General features: G+C 41.9%; 1 protein-coding gene across 4 annotated transcripts; it reads right to left on the bottom strand.

Moving 5' to 3' along the window:
- Window positions 1-251: 251 nt before the first annotated feature.
- LOC149916333 (uncharacterized) lies at window positions 252-13,370 on the bottom strand. Of its 4 annotated transcripts, none has more exons than XM_090147844.1 (5): window positions 12,523-13,370; window positions 11,541-11,723; window positions 9,855-10,058; window positions 1,448-1,729; window positions 252-764 (listed from the first exon to the last, which is right to left on the bottom strand). In XM_090147844.1, the coding sequence occupies exons 2-5, from the start codon at window positions 11,584-11,586 to the stop codon at window positions 664-666; spliced, it is 633 nt and encodes a 210-aa protein (XP_090003970.1). In that variant the 5' UTR covers window positions 11,587-11,723; window positions 12,523-13,370; the 3' UTR covers window positions 252-663. The 4 variants fall into 4 exon arrangements, 3 of the variants coding, with proteins under 3 accessions (XP_090003970.1, XP_090003971.1, XP_090003969.1); XM_090147845.1 differs by having other exon boundaries at window positions 12,560-13,370; XM_090147843.1 differs by lacking the exon at window positions 12,523-13,370 and adding an exon at window positions 11,894-12,209 and having other exon boundaries at window positions 260-764.
- Window positions 13,371-13,718: the final 348 nt, after the last annotated feature.

Here is a 13,718-nt window from a genome sequence, read left to right as displayed (position 1 = left end):
TCCACTGGGCTCTCTCCAGAAGTTCTGTATTTCTTGAAGTGAGGAGCCCAGAACTGGACACAGCACTCCAGATGTGGCCTCACCAAGGTAGAGAAGAGAGGGGAGATCACCTCACTCAACCTGCTGGCCACATTCTTTTTAATGCATCCCAGGATACCATTGGCCTTCTTGACCACAAGGCCACATTGCTGGTTTGTGGTCACCCTGCTGCCTACAGGGACACCCAGGCCTTTCTCTGCAGAGCCTCTTTCCAGCAAGTCAGACCCTAACCTGTACTGATACATGCAGTTACTCTTCCCCAGATGTAGGACTCTGCACTTGCCCTTGTTGAACCTCATAAGGTTTTTTCTCTCCCTTTCCACCCTGTCCAGGTCTTGTTGAATGGCAGAAAGATAAAAACTGATCAATGCTTCTTGAGGGAAATTCCCAATGTATTTTAGGTGTATACAAGATTATGTAATACTGTGTGAATGTTGTTATGACTGGGTGACGGTTCACCGATCAGTTCACAGATGTTTTTGCTTCTCAATTGTTTTTACAAAATGTAAATAGTATTCATGAGAAGAGAATGTGATTGACTTCACTTCTTCTAGCAAAATTTTGGCCTTGGAGCTTTGTATCTGTGCAGACTGGAACCATAAGTCAATCACAGAACTTGCCACATCACCATTTGCTTTGGTAAACCATCACCACCCCCTTATTCAATATTCTTGAAGGTTCCCTTTTAAGTGAATTCAGATCTGGTCCAGTTGTGGAACTTGCAGCTTTCAGCGTAAGAATATTGTGAAAAGAAGAAGTATCACTAGTCTGTACAGGACTAACACATTTCATTTTACATATGACATTCTTAACAGTAGGCTTTTATTATTCATTCTTTGTCATACATTAAAATAAAGGATGTTTTATTTTCTTTCATGTACCAAACAGTTCCATTTGTCTTAAATACTCTATACAACTGCAGATAATTACAGCAACATAAAAACCAGCATTATGACATACCTAGAGGGATTAGTTTGACTTGTGTTTGGTTCCCAGGTCCCAAGATGCCAGTATCTGGGAAAGTGGCAAATGGAAATTCAACTGTGCAGAGGAACAGGAAAAAACCCTATATCTGTATATCAGCAATACAGAAATAATTGATAAAATGCTCAGGAAACAAGCTGTGTTTAACCAGCACTGTCCAATCCAGCCTGTTGCAGGGTCCACGACAGCAGTGAGAGGAAAGAGCAGCAGACAAGACTCCTCTGGCTTGTACCATGGTATTAGTTCTAGCACGCTTAAGTTCTGCATTTGAAGTTACATTAGCAAGCCTGATGTGCTTGGCAACAGCACAACATCTCACTCCATATGTAACGTATTTTCTGTGGCAAAGACCTTCTTTGTTCATAACTCACGGACTTTGCATGTTCATAAAAGCTGTTACATACTTTGGAAAGTTCAGGCATACCTTCAATCCTCCTCTGTATTCGATTCCTACTGACTTCATAGTAACTGCTGTTCCCAGCAGAGCTCAATGACAGCCGGCGCAGGATCGGGGCTGAATTTGAGGTAGCAGTCACTGGCTGAAAGGAATTCCTGTAATATGCTGCACTCCCCGAAGTACGATATTCAGTGGAATTTCGACGGGCTGGGCTTGACAGATTTACTGAATTAAGTGCAGAATCCATAGAGTCCTCAGAAAAGCGATGCTCTTTGGAAGTGCTGTTTTCTTCTATACGTAACGTTTCTGCTACAGAACACAAAAGCATCAATCTGTTCAAAACGATGGGCTTTGTAGCTTTGTTATTTAATTCCTTGCTATGTTCTCTTGAAGATAATAACAAGCTCCAAGCCTGTTAACAAGTCTCCTGTGAGACAAGACTTACTGAAGAATAGTCATTCTCAAGTAATCACTGGTCCTTTACTACATTAAAAAATTTCCAGTAAAATGTCTAATAGACAAGTTTGAGACAGTCTTCCATAAATCATCTCAGCTGTATATGTTGAATATTATGAGCAGGATGTGGACATAAGGTTTGATTTTTTTTTCATTGTCTGATATTAGCATTAACACATATGCAATCTCAGTCAAGCATTTTCATTATCTTTCTTAATGGTTATCTTCTGAGAATTTGTTTAGGAGTGCATTATGTTTCTATTTTTTATAAATATAAAAAGAATTTTTTAACATAAAAAACCCTCTCATGTTAACTAGCAAATGTTTAATTTGTTCTACACAGTAGAGGGAGTCTCTAACTTCATATGCAAGAGGACAATTATCATCTGTAGATCTCCATATGTTCGGAGACAATAGCCATCACAAAAAACTGAAGAGACTACATGCAGAGCTGCAGAAGGCTGTAAATCCTAGACTCACATGCACACTAACACAATACAGTCTGATCACAATGCTGCAACTACGAGTCGTTAAACATCAGTGGGAACACCACTCCATTCTCTCATCATTGTATGTTCTCAGCTCCACTTGCACTAGGCCAACATCTAGCCTGAGGAAGAAGTTGGAAGCCTGATGCAAAAATCTGCATGAAACAAATGCTGCTTTGGCAAGAGAGTTAAGAGCTGGAAAATATAGCTAACAGGTTCACAGAAGTGTAAACTCCACATTACCATCTTGAAAATTACTCTATGAAAGTTATAAAACATATGCTAGTGGAGCAGCATATTCTTGGGGGTAACTGGTACAATCTGTGAAACAAGTTCCTAGAATATGCTCTTTATTACTCTTCTTATATGACAACTTCCAATAATTTCTTGGGAAAATTCCAGAATTAAATAAAGGAAGAGTATTTTCCACAAACAAACAAACCACAGCAACAAAAAACACACAGAGAGCTTTTTAAGCACGTTTAACTTGTTCTATTAGCAATTACGTTCTCTCTCCTGAAGTCTGTATAAAACTGGAGTTTAGTGAAGAACTTGAGGTGTATTTCACAGTTATGATCTTCAGGCAACATTATCCCAAAGTGGAACAAAGACACCCAGAGAACCGGTTCCCTACTTAGTGAATTCAGTAAAGCAAGACATGCAGTCCACCATAACATCTTCTATTAAACACAACACTTGTGGCAAAAAGAAGCTTTTAAGTCCACAAGCCCTTCTCTTTCAAGTACACAATCCTCAAGACAATAATGATAAACTTTCTAGTTTGATCTGTATCAAAAAAGCAAAGCAGTGGCTACTGAGGTTTTTGGAGAAAGCAAACTTTTATTTGTCGGCTTGAAGTAGCTGCAGCAACTTGCTAAAAGGAAAGCAATAGCCATCTTTCTATAGAATTTCAGAGATACTAACAGACACAATCAATGATAAGCACTATAATATCAAAGGAAACAAATGAGAAAATTAGATCAGTAGAGAATGAGACCACCAAACGAAGTCTCAGTGCAAGACTGAAAGGCAGAAGTAATACTTCAAATGGCTACAGAAAAGCACTATGAAGGAGTCCAAAACTTGTAGATTGAAACTTCATAAGTTTTTAAAGGTATGATGAAATACTGGAAGCAATATTCCACACCAGAAAGTTTCAACAGGAGTATTTCAGCAAATGTCAGCCAACTCCATACAATGTCTTATGAAGGAATCTTTTTATAGTAATCAAGCAGAGATCCCAAATACATCCGTTAAATAATCATTTTATGTCACTCTTTCCATGATCGCTCAAGACATAAAGGGTTTTAAATTGACTATTTTACAGAAGAATTTAATTGCATTTACTCCAATTATATCCCAGGTTTCTTTCTGATACTACAGATCCTAGTTAAGCAACTGTAAATAGGGATGGCAAAGAGAAACTCTGCTTTGATTCCCAAGACACTAGCATTTGAGCTTAGAATCAGAAAATCATAGAATGGCTTGGGTTGGAAGGGACCCTCAAAGATCATGAAGCTCCAACCCCTCCACCATATGCAGGGCCACCAACCTCCCTATTAAATATTAGACCAGGCTGCCCAGGACCTCATCCAACTGGCCTTGAACACCTCCAGGAAGAGGGGTGTCCACAGCCTCTCTGGGCAGCCTGTTCCAGCACCTCACCATTCACTCTGTAAAGAACTTCCCCTGATACTCAACCTAAATCCTCCCTCCCTCAACTTAAAGCCATTTCCCCTTGTCCTGCCATTATCTTAAGCTTATCTTAACATAGCTCCTCAGGTCACATACACAAGGTGGGAAAACTGGCATACTTCATAGGATGATCATCTTTTAAAATAGGTGTTTCTGTCCAGCAGCTATACTATCCCAATCCACTCCCTTTCAATTCATCTAGCCTCCCTACAAACCAACCCCAACTGCAGTCTTGTTATTGAAAGCACGGTAACAGGTATGAGAGCTGATTCAGAATTGGTGTCTGACAAATACAGTTTTGCAATTAACGGAGCAACAAATAACTCTTTTCCTACTTCAACATGTGGAGCAGATGCGAGTAGTAGAGGGATGGAATGAGAACAAGTTTTTTTCTGTGACAAACAGAATTCACATTCTTACTCTCAACTATTCCAAAATTCAACAGATTTCAATGCTCTCTGATTTAGGTTTTGTAACAGAAAACTGAACATCCCTCATCTGCTTAAGCCTTCAAAGAATGCTTCTGCCACTTCACTTTTGTTAGATTTGTAATATGGAATCAGCACTCTCTTGACCTTTGCCCTGTGAAATAAATTGTTATGCTGCTCCTTTAATGTATTTCCATCCATTACTGCATGGATGGCATCACATCTGCAATAGAACCCAACATTCACCACCAAGTAACCAATCGATGCCTTGTAAAAAAGGGCTGATCTGAAATAATAAACACATTTTCCTTACTCTGTCTTGTATCTGAACAGGTATTAACCAGACCCAGTTGTACCACAGCACTGGTAAAATACTGAAAGCAGAAGGCACTGCCATGTGATCTTATGCTGTAAGGCAGGCCCTGTAAGTAATAACTGAAGTTTTATTCTCAAGTCAGCACCAGACACCAAGGGTTCATACATGTATGAGTCCCAATTAGGAAGTTCAGCTTTTCAAAAACCAGAGTTAAATATGTTAAAGGCTGCTATTTAATGATTTCACAATGCAGCAAGCTGTTAATGACAGGTAAATTCAGCAGAAGTAGAACTTCCATATGCAGAAGATCATTAACAACATCAAATTTACTACATCTAAGAGCCACTAACAGAGCCCAGCAAGCCATATCAATTTTATCTACAAATATCAGTCTTCCAGAGGTGAGTTTTTGCACACTTGAAATGTACAAAAGATCAATGAATAACTGTCTCACCTGAAGCTGGAAAGCATCAGTTTTTCAAGTTAATTTGGTATAGACTTTCTGCACCGAACGTTTACTGTTTCAAGACCTCAAGAGGAGATGAGCAATTGCTTGTGCATCCGTTGTTATAAATCTAGATTACAAGTATGTGTGTGTATATGTAGATATACATGCCATAATTATTATGCTTTTCTTTTTCTCTCTCTCATTTTTTCCCTCATTTCTCCTCTCCATCTCACTGAGATGGGGGCAGTGAATGAACAGCCACGTGACGCTCAGTGATCTGCTGGGTTAAACCACAATGCATCACCATATCTTAAAGAACTTGCACGCTGTAAAAGATTTCTTCTTTTAAGAACGTTGCAACAAAACGTTGCTGGCATGCATCACCACTGAAATTTTGACTACAGAAACTCATCTTGTCATTTGATATTCTACCATTAGAGAAATCCATCCTGCTGTCAACGCTACAGTGATGAAACTCCAACTTAATTCTAAAAAATCTAGGTGGCAGAGATACCACAAGAATGGACTTGAATGAGTGATTACAAAGAGACTGAACATGGGCCAACATCTTTAACTTATTAACTTCCTTCTTTGCTCCCTAAATATTTAGAATGATAGTAGTACTATAGTAGTAGTAGTTAATGATAATTTTCCCTTTTTGTGATACTTGGTGAGATTCCGAAAAAACTTACTGTTGCAAATGCCACCACTACATAGGTAAATAATTACAATTACGTTATCTGAATCCTTTGGTTATTTCTAATTAGAAAGACACTGCAACAGGAACAAACTTGTAAATTATGCTTAGGGTTGGAAAGAATCAGTGTGAACACCAGGTTTATGCATCAATTTGTCTTCTCAGGCAGCTTTCTGTTTTTGAGTTTCCAAATGGTAAGCAGAGCTTTAAAGGATCACATTTGGTTAGTGGCAGATGCATTTTCAAAAAAAAAAAAACAAAAAAAACAAACCCACAAAAATTACAAGAAAGCCTTTATTCACAAGTCTGAAATAAGAAGCATACCCATATTGCGTTACAGAAGAAGACAGATATTACATGCAAAAACAAAGAAAACGCCCCAGCTCTAGCATATTTTATGCTTCCTTAGGAAATCAGAAGCGTGACTGACTTATACTGTTAAGTGAGCCTATGATTAGGGTTAATGCAAGTACACGAGCTAGCATCAACAATAACACACTACCTCTCGTTTGCTTTCATTGTGTGGTGATCAGTGCAGGTGCTTAGAGTTTAAGAGTCAGTACCACAGGGATAAATCCTGGACCCACGGGTTTCCATGGCCCATTCACATTTTTTCCAGACTCCAATGTTTGAATGAAAACCTAATGATTCACATGTGGCTCAGACACAAGGCTCTCTACCTCCTGTTTGGGGAAAAGGTCTCGGGAGGCATATTTCTGCTAGGAGCTCAACCAGTTCTGGAGAGCAAATGGGCTGTGAGACCCAGCACAGCCTGATCTCTACTTCAAGGTAGCACTATCAGCTGCAGCAAACATTCAGATAACTTCATAATAGCCTCACAGGTAGTCTTACATGGCCCTAGGGAAATTACTTGTTCTCCACATCTTAATTTCTCATTTTGAAAAGAAGCACTGAAAAGAATAATATTATCTTAGAGTTGTCAGGAGGATAAAGCAAGAAACATCTGAGGCCATCTGAATGCCCCAAGTCACACCATGAGAAAAATCCACAAAAAAAAGAAAACAGGATTCAGTGCAAACACAGCTCCCTTGTACTCCAAACATCTGAGGGCAACCATAGGAACTCCAAGCAAAGGAGTGGGATCCAGATCTACAGGCTCAACTCTCTGCTCTGCCTGGGAACAACATAAGCTTCTTACTTCCAAGATAAATGCTAGGGCTGAAAATAAAAAGGAGCACTTCTGAGGTGCAACAACCTCAACCTCAAATGACAAATAAACAGGGAATGGAGCTTGTTTGTGCAACCCCAGCCCTTGGGGTGAAGAGTCATTCTCATTTCTTTACTTTTCATTGTGTAGGTATGTTTCAAACAGCAAGCTCAAGCCAGGAGAAAGGCTGAGCACTAAACTATCAGACAAACGTGTCTGTCTGATAGTGAAGAAAATCACCCAAGAGACTGATTTAATTCGCTGCTTGAGAAGGTTTATCTGAACCTCAGTCTGTTTCATCCCACTAAATGACACAGACTCAGAGCTAGAAGCAGAAAAAAGGGGCTGACACCACCACCATGAGTGGGCTTGCTAATCAAGCCTTTAATTTCCCTTTGGTTACATTTGCTTGAATTGAAACCTTATGCATCAAGCAAAATTAAAATGGTTTGTGCTTTTGTTCTGAGTAAGAAAAAATCCTAAATTCAACTCCATTCAAAACAATTATTTTCTCTGGCAGCTGAACCAAAAGAACCCACTAATTATTCACACATATTGTAGCAAGATTATTTCATCCAAGTCCCAGCATGCAGTTTTCTACTATAGCAAATACAATACTTGCCATGAAAGTTCATCACAAAAGATTTAGATTTCTTTCCTTAATCTCTGATGCAGACAATTGTTTTTCTTGCCAGTCTTAAAGAAAAACCAACTATACAAAAAAAAAAAACAAGTTTCAAACAAAAACTCTACAAGAAAATATTCTCACAATTTCATTCTGCAATTTCTCATTTAATTCTACTGTCTACACCCTACCTTCCTATTCAACTGCACAGTTGGTTTTCACAGAATCACAGAATGACCAGGGTTGGAAGGGACCTCAAGGATCATGAATCTCCAACCCCCTGCCAATGCAGGGCCACCAACCTCCACATTCAGTGCTAGACCAGGCTGCCCAGGGCCCCATCCAATCTGGCCTTGAACACCTCTAGCGACGGGGCATCCACAGCCTCTCTGAGCAGCCTGTTCCAGCACCTCACCACTCTCTCTGTAAAGAACTTCCCCCTGACATCCAACTTAAATCTTCCCTCCTTCAGCTTAAAACCATTTCCCCTTGTCCTGCTGTTATCTACCCTTTCAGAGAGTTTTAATGCGTTACATTAACCTTAGCCACATTTTGTTCTTCTCAAAATATATCCCTCAAAAATTTTTTATAAAATGACTTACGATTTGACTTATCACTCAGTGAGCCTCTCAGCAACCTATCCAACAAGATGATGAGAAGACAAGAGCTAAAAAACACAGGAAACCCACAAGGGCCTTGTGGCTCTGTAACACCTGAGAGAGCTCCAGCACTCTGCTTCAGGAGCAGCCCACAGGCTTCTTGAGCTTAGGACTACTGAGCTGACTTCTTTGAATCTAGCAGTAATTACAATAGTAATTCCTGTTCCTATAGGATTTTTCAATGAAAACATATCAGAACTAGATAGATTTCTTTTTTTTTTTTTTTTACATCTGCTTTGTAAAATAATTACTTTCAACTATTCCATCATAGCCCACATTCACCACTGGCCTACAATTCAGTCCTTCTTCTAGAACAATAACAATCAGAATACTGGCAAAGCACATCTCAGTGTATCTTGTTCCCAAAAACATGACTTGTTGGAATGAGGCACAACAAGGCACAACTATGTTATTATATTAATAATATAATAAAATTTCATATGTTTTGCAAAAAATAAAGTAATACAAGTTTCAAACCCATACTTACACAGTTCCAGTAAACTTCTCTTACAAAGTAGAAAAGAAGCATCTATCTTTTGAACAAACTTGTGCAGACACATAAGCAAGGACTACTGAAATTCTGCTATATGCAGGTCAGGGTGCTATGTTACAGACACTGTTAGATAGCAACATCTTTTACAAGGATTTAATTAAACCTGTATTCCACTAATCATCTTTCACACCTGGTGTTAATGTAAGGAGATTAAAGTAACACCAAGTCTTTTTACTGCCAGTGATAGAATTATGAATTGATGTGCTAACTGCCATACAGAGACTTCCTAGCCTAGAAGGAAAAAAAAAATGTCAAGCAGCAGCTATTCAGTTTGAGATGTAAGGATAATTTATCTGTAGGCATGGCATTAATATGTAGCAGAACTAAACCTATTCCTTAATAGAGGACATAAGAGAACGAACACTGACCTAAGAGACCAGGGAATGGGAGAAAGGAGGAAGCAGCAAATTTAACATGTGGAATCACTTGCCTGGAAGCTAAACAGATTAGCTGGAAACTTTTCACTCACTTGGTTAAGGTATTAAGAACACAAACATTATGTATGGATAAGATTATGAGAATGACTTGAATTAATAAAGCTGATACTCCACTCATACTGAGCTTACTTGACAAATGTATAGCTTGTATAGCTGCAGCTGTTGAGATGCACAAGCTCTGCTTATTACCAACAACCTAACTGTACAGTGTACATGTAATTCAACTTTGCTATTGCTAGACTCTGATTTAAGAACTGTTCAGAAAATCCTGGACTCCCAGTGATATAAAGTATACTCCACCAGGACTATCTTAATAAAGTAGTTCACAAACAGACATTCTTGACTATGCTTAAGGAGTTACAAAAGTGATAGAATCTCACTGCAGGTTACTTCCGTTCTTTCTCCCTACCCTAGGTTCACAAACAAGTGAAGAAACAAAAAAAATTAGAAACACCTTCACATACCAGTTATCATTTCCCCTCCATGATGGCCAGATTTCAGAAATCCAAAGACTGTTTTGGATTGATAGGCACAATCCACACAAGCTTGTACAGCTTGTTGAAGTACCACGTTGACAGGACCTGGTCCAAAGTGATCTGGAAGCTCCTGAACCTTTTTCTTATCCAGGTGAGGCCCAGAATTTCCATGCTTGTTGACATAAACACACACTGAAAAAGAACAAGCCATATTTATACAGAATATTTCTGCTTTCTTCACACCTAGTGCACACAGAATAGAGACATGTTTCACGTGCTAGAACTGCATTGTTTCTTAAGTCCCAAATTCACTCCCATCTGACCTCTAAAGCCTTTCCGTACCCTGCTAACGTACAAAGCTATCACAACCTGCATCTCTACTCACGCAATAGTCCCAGCAAAGCAAGAACTACCAGTACATGCTCTAAACTACCAAAAATCTATTCTTAAAAGTTGTCCTTGCTGCCCTATTTGTTCTCAGATTTGAGACGATACAACAAACCAAACCCTATAGCATACGCCTGCTATTGGTGCCCATTCTGAAGCACCCACACAGCGTTAATAATGTCTGTGCACAATGGTCAGTATCTGCTATCTTCAGCAACCATGCATGTATGATTTCCACACTACAGTTTGACTTTCAGTGCTAAACAAAAGAACAGTACTTACCTGGAAACTGTGCAAAGTGGTTTAAGGCTTATCATGAAAGTACAAAAGCAAAAACATACATCAAGTCATTCACCAGGTAACAAATCCATTTCACATAGAATCGGTCATTCAATACAAACTTCAAAAGCTGAAGTAACAGCTTAGTTTATACTATCATCATCCAAATTTCCAAATTTAGGCTACTTTCCTGAAAAGTATTAAAGCAAATTACTTTTTTTTGATGAAATGAAACAAATACAATTTCTCTACTGGAAAAAAACAAAACAAAACAAATAAAAACCGAAATACCAAAACCACCACAATACTTTATTTTCTAAAGCAGCACCTCTAAGACTGAAACTGCATTGATGTCAAAGTTTTCTCAGCTATGGCTCCTGATAACCCTTGGACCGGGACTCGTAATACCAGCACTGCAAGCCATTTGATGGGAGACCCTGAGCATGTTATTTCCCTCTCACTCTATATACCCCCAGAGTACCAAAACTCACATAAAATGTCACAAGCAGCCAGCTGCAAAACCCACCTTCTCTACTAGACTGTATGCTGCAGAATTTAAAATTTTGGAGCCGCCACTGAGCAAGGTGAACAAAGAAGGAAGAAAAGAGTATTTAATGTTGTAGGATAGGCTGAACTGAATCATCTCTCAGAGCAAGCCCCTTCTTATAAGGTAGTAAGCATCTTTCTCCAAGGTTATTTTATGATTCAAACATAAATTGAACAGGCAAAATGTGAAGTTTTGAGTCTGTTCTTTTAGTAACCCAGTGGTACAATTCCTACTTGACCACAAGAAAGAGTGAGCAGAACAAAATGATTTCTGCACATGTGGTATGAGCTATCCCAACCTGCCACAGCACTTGTGCTCTGGAACGAATCCTCTAAGAACTGAAGAGTATTCATTTCAATCAATTAAAGTTATAGCAAAGCAGATTAAAATGTTAAATTTCATAAAGTAACCACACTTATCAAAAATATCAGTACTTGTAAACAACAGCTGTTTGATAGTACCTGGTTTGTTCCTATCGTACTCCGTGGGACTATGTGCACACCCCATGTAGGGGCTGAAAGGCTGGCTACTGAAAAGATTATCGCATTGAAGACTGTGGCAGAGTTTCTCCAAGAAACGTAGGACAAACGATGCACTGTTTACAGAAGGAAGATTGATGGCATGCTTCTCCCCATCAAAGGAAGCTGCGAATAAGAAGAAGATGTCAAACAGCCCCTGAGCATCACGAAGTATAGCAAAACACTAACAAGTAAAGGAGAAGACATTCAGCTTTGATTTAAAACATGCAAGACATGAGAGGAATAAACAATCTTTCTGGTGTTTAACGCGTTTATATCCAAAGAACTGGTTGTACCTTCCATTGGATCCATGCCACTTTAAATTTGCTCTATGAGAACTTGAAGAAATACATCAACTTCATCTATAAAAGGGTTCCAGGATCAAAATGCTCATCAGGGTACAACACGCGTGCCGACATACTTACAGGGAGATTTCTTATAAGAGAAGCAGGTCTAAGACATCTGTTTATCTCCAATTTAAACAACTTAATTTAGGTAGAATTATGTGTTTTACAGCTATTCACGTTGCTGTGAAAAGAAGCGCGGCTATACGAATAAGAAGTCGCGCGGCTCTGCCCTCGCAACTCCCCCCGCCCCGCGCACGGAGGCGGCCCCCAGAGGCGGCCCCCAGCCGCAGCCCCCAGCCGCTCCCCCCCTCGCGCAGCGCCACTCCGGGGTGCCGCCTGCCGCAGCGACGGCGGCGGGGAGCCCTCGCGCCCAGAGGCGGCCTTCCCGGGGTCTGCCCTCTCCGCCCCCCTCCCACCTACCTGAGGGCAGCCGGACGAGGGTCCCCTTAGACGAAAGCACAGCCCCAGCCCGGCCGCTACCGCGAGGGACCGCGCCCGCGGCCGGAGCCCGGGGGCCGCGAGGAGGGAGGGCGGAGCGCCCGGTGACAGGTGAGGACGGCCCCCGCGCCGCTCCCTACCTCGCGCCGCTCTCCTCGCAGCCGGCGGCTCGCTTACCCTCGACCGCCGCCGCCCCCTCGCTCCGTTCCCCCGCCCTACCGCGGCGTTCAACGCGGCCCCGCTAGCCGCGAGGCCCCGCCCCCCGCCCCGCACTGACGGCTCTCTCCGCCAATAGCGAAGAAGACGGCCGTCCTCGAGCTCCGCCCTCACCTCCTTCGACCAATAAGGGCTATCCGTGGTGCTGCCCCTCCACCTTCCCGGCAGGCTCGGTTGGCTCGCAGCTGCCGAGCAACGGGCGCGGGGCTGCGGGTGGGGCCGCTGAGGGCGGTGGCCGGGTGAGGCCCCGCTGCGGGCCGGGGTTGGTGCCGCGGGATTGTGCCCGGGGCTCCTCGTTCGGGAGCTTTCGCCTCATAGATGGACGTTTTTTGTTCCCCTCCCCTTTTTCCCTCTCGGCTCAGCCATCAGGAGGATGGAAATATCTCCCGCACTCACAAAGCTGTAATCTCGGCTTGCAGATTGTGCTGCTGGAGCCTGCGGGGCTGTGCTTCCTGCTCTGCTCACGGGAATTAAAAACGTGGGTGAAAAATAAAGCTGCTTCCGGATGCACTGCGTGTCAGATGCATCGCAGCACGGTGCAGCTCTACCGTAATGGATGCTCCATCCCAGCTCCCATTTTCCTGGAGTGCTACAATGGTTGTTTAAATGAGAAAACCCTGTGGAGTCTGCTGGATGCGGTGTGCCATTGGTTGCAAATGGCCAGCCCAGCACTTCCCACATGAGGATATGAACCTCAAAAACATCCACACAGGCATGGCCACCGAGTTTAGGGCACCGTGGTCCTTAAAGACCAGGTTCTTCATCTGCCATCCCACACAGAGCGTATCCCCAGAATTGGGTGGTGAGGTGCTTTGGGTTAGGCGAGGGATGAGGTTCTGAAGTGAATGCCGTCACCTCTGCTCTCGGAGCATCAGCCCACAGCATGGAGTGCTGGAGGGCATGAAGGATGTGGTTAGTGGGCAGGGTGGTGATGGACTGATGATTGGACGAGATGATTTTAGAGGTCTTTTCCAACCTTAATGATTCTATGGCATCCCCTCCAGGTGCAGCTCCATGGACAGAGGTGCTCAGGAGTGCACCTCATACCTCCCAGAAAGGTGGGCGCTCAGTGGAACCCAGCAAGGACAAGTCCAGTAATAAGAATCCCTGAGATGTGGTC

This window comes from Phasianus colchicus, chromosome 11, assembly GCF_987193195.1.
Source record: "Phasianus colchicus chromosome 11, bPhaCol1.hap1.1, whole genome shotgun sequence".
In the NCBI taxonomy this organism is placed as follows: domain Eukaryota; kingdom Metazoa; phylum Chordata; class Aves; order Galliformes; family Phasianidae; genus Phasianus; species Phasianus colchicus.
Note: the sequence above shows the minus strand (reverse complement) of the source record. Positions and strands in the feature narration are given on the sequence as shown.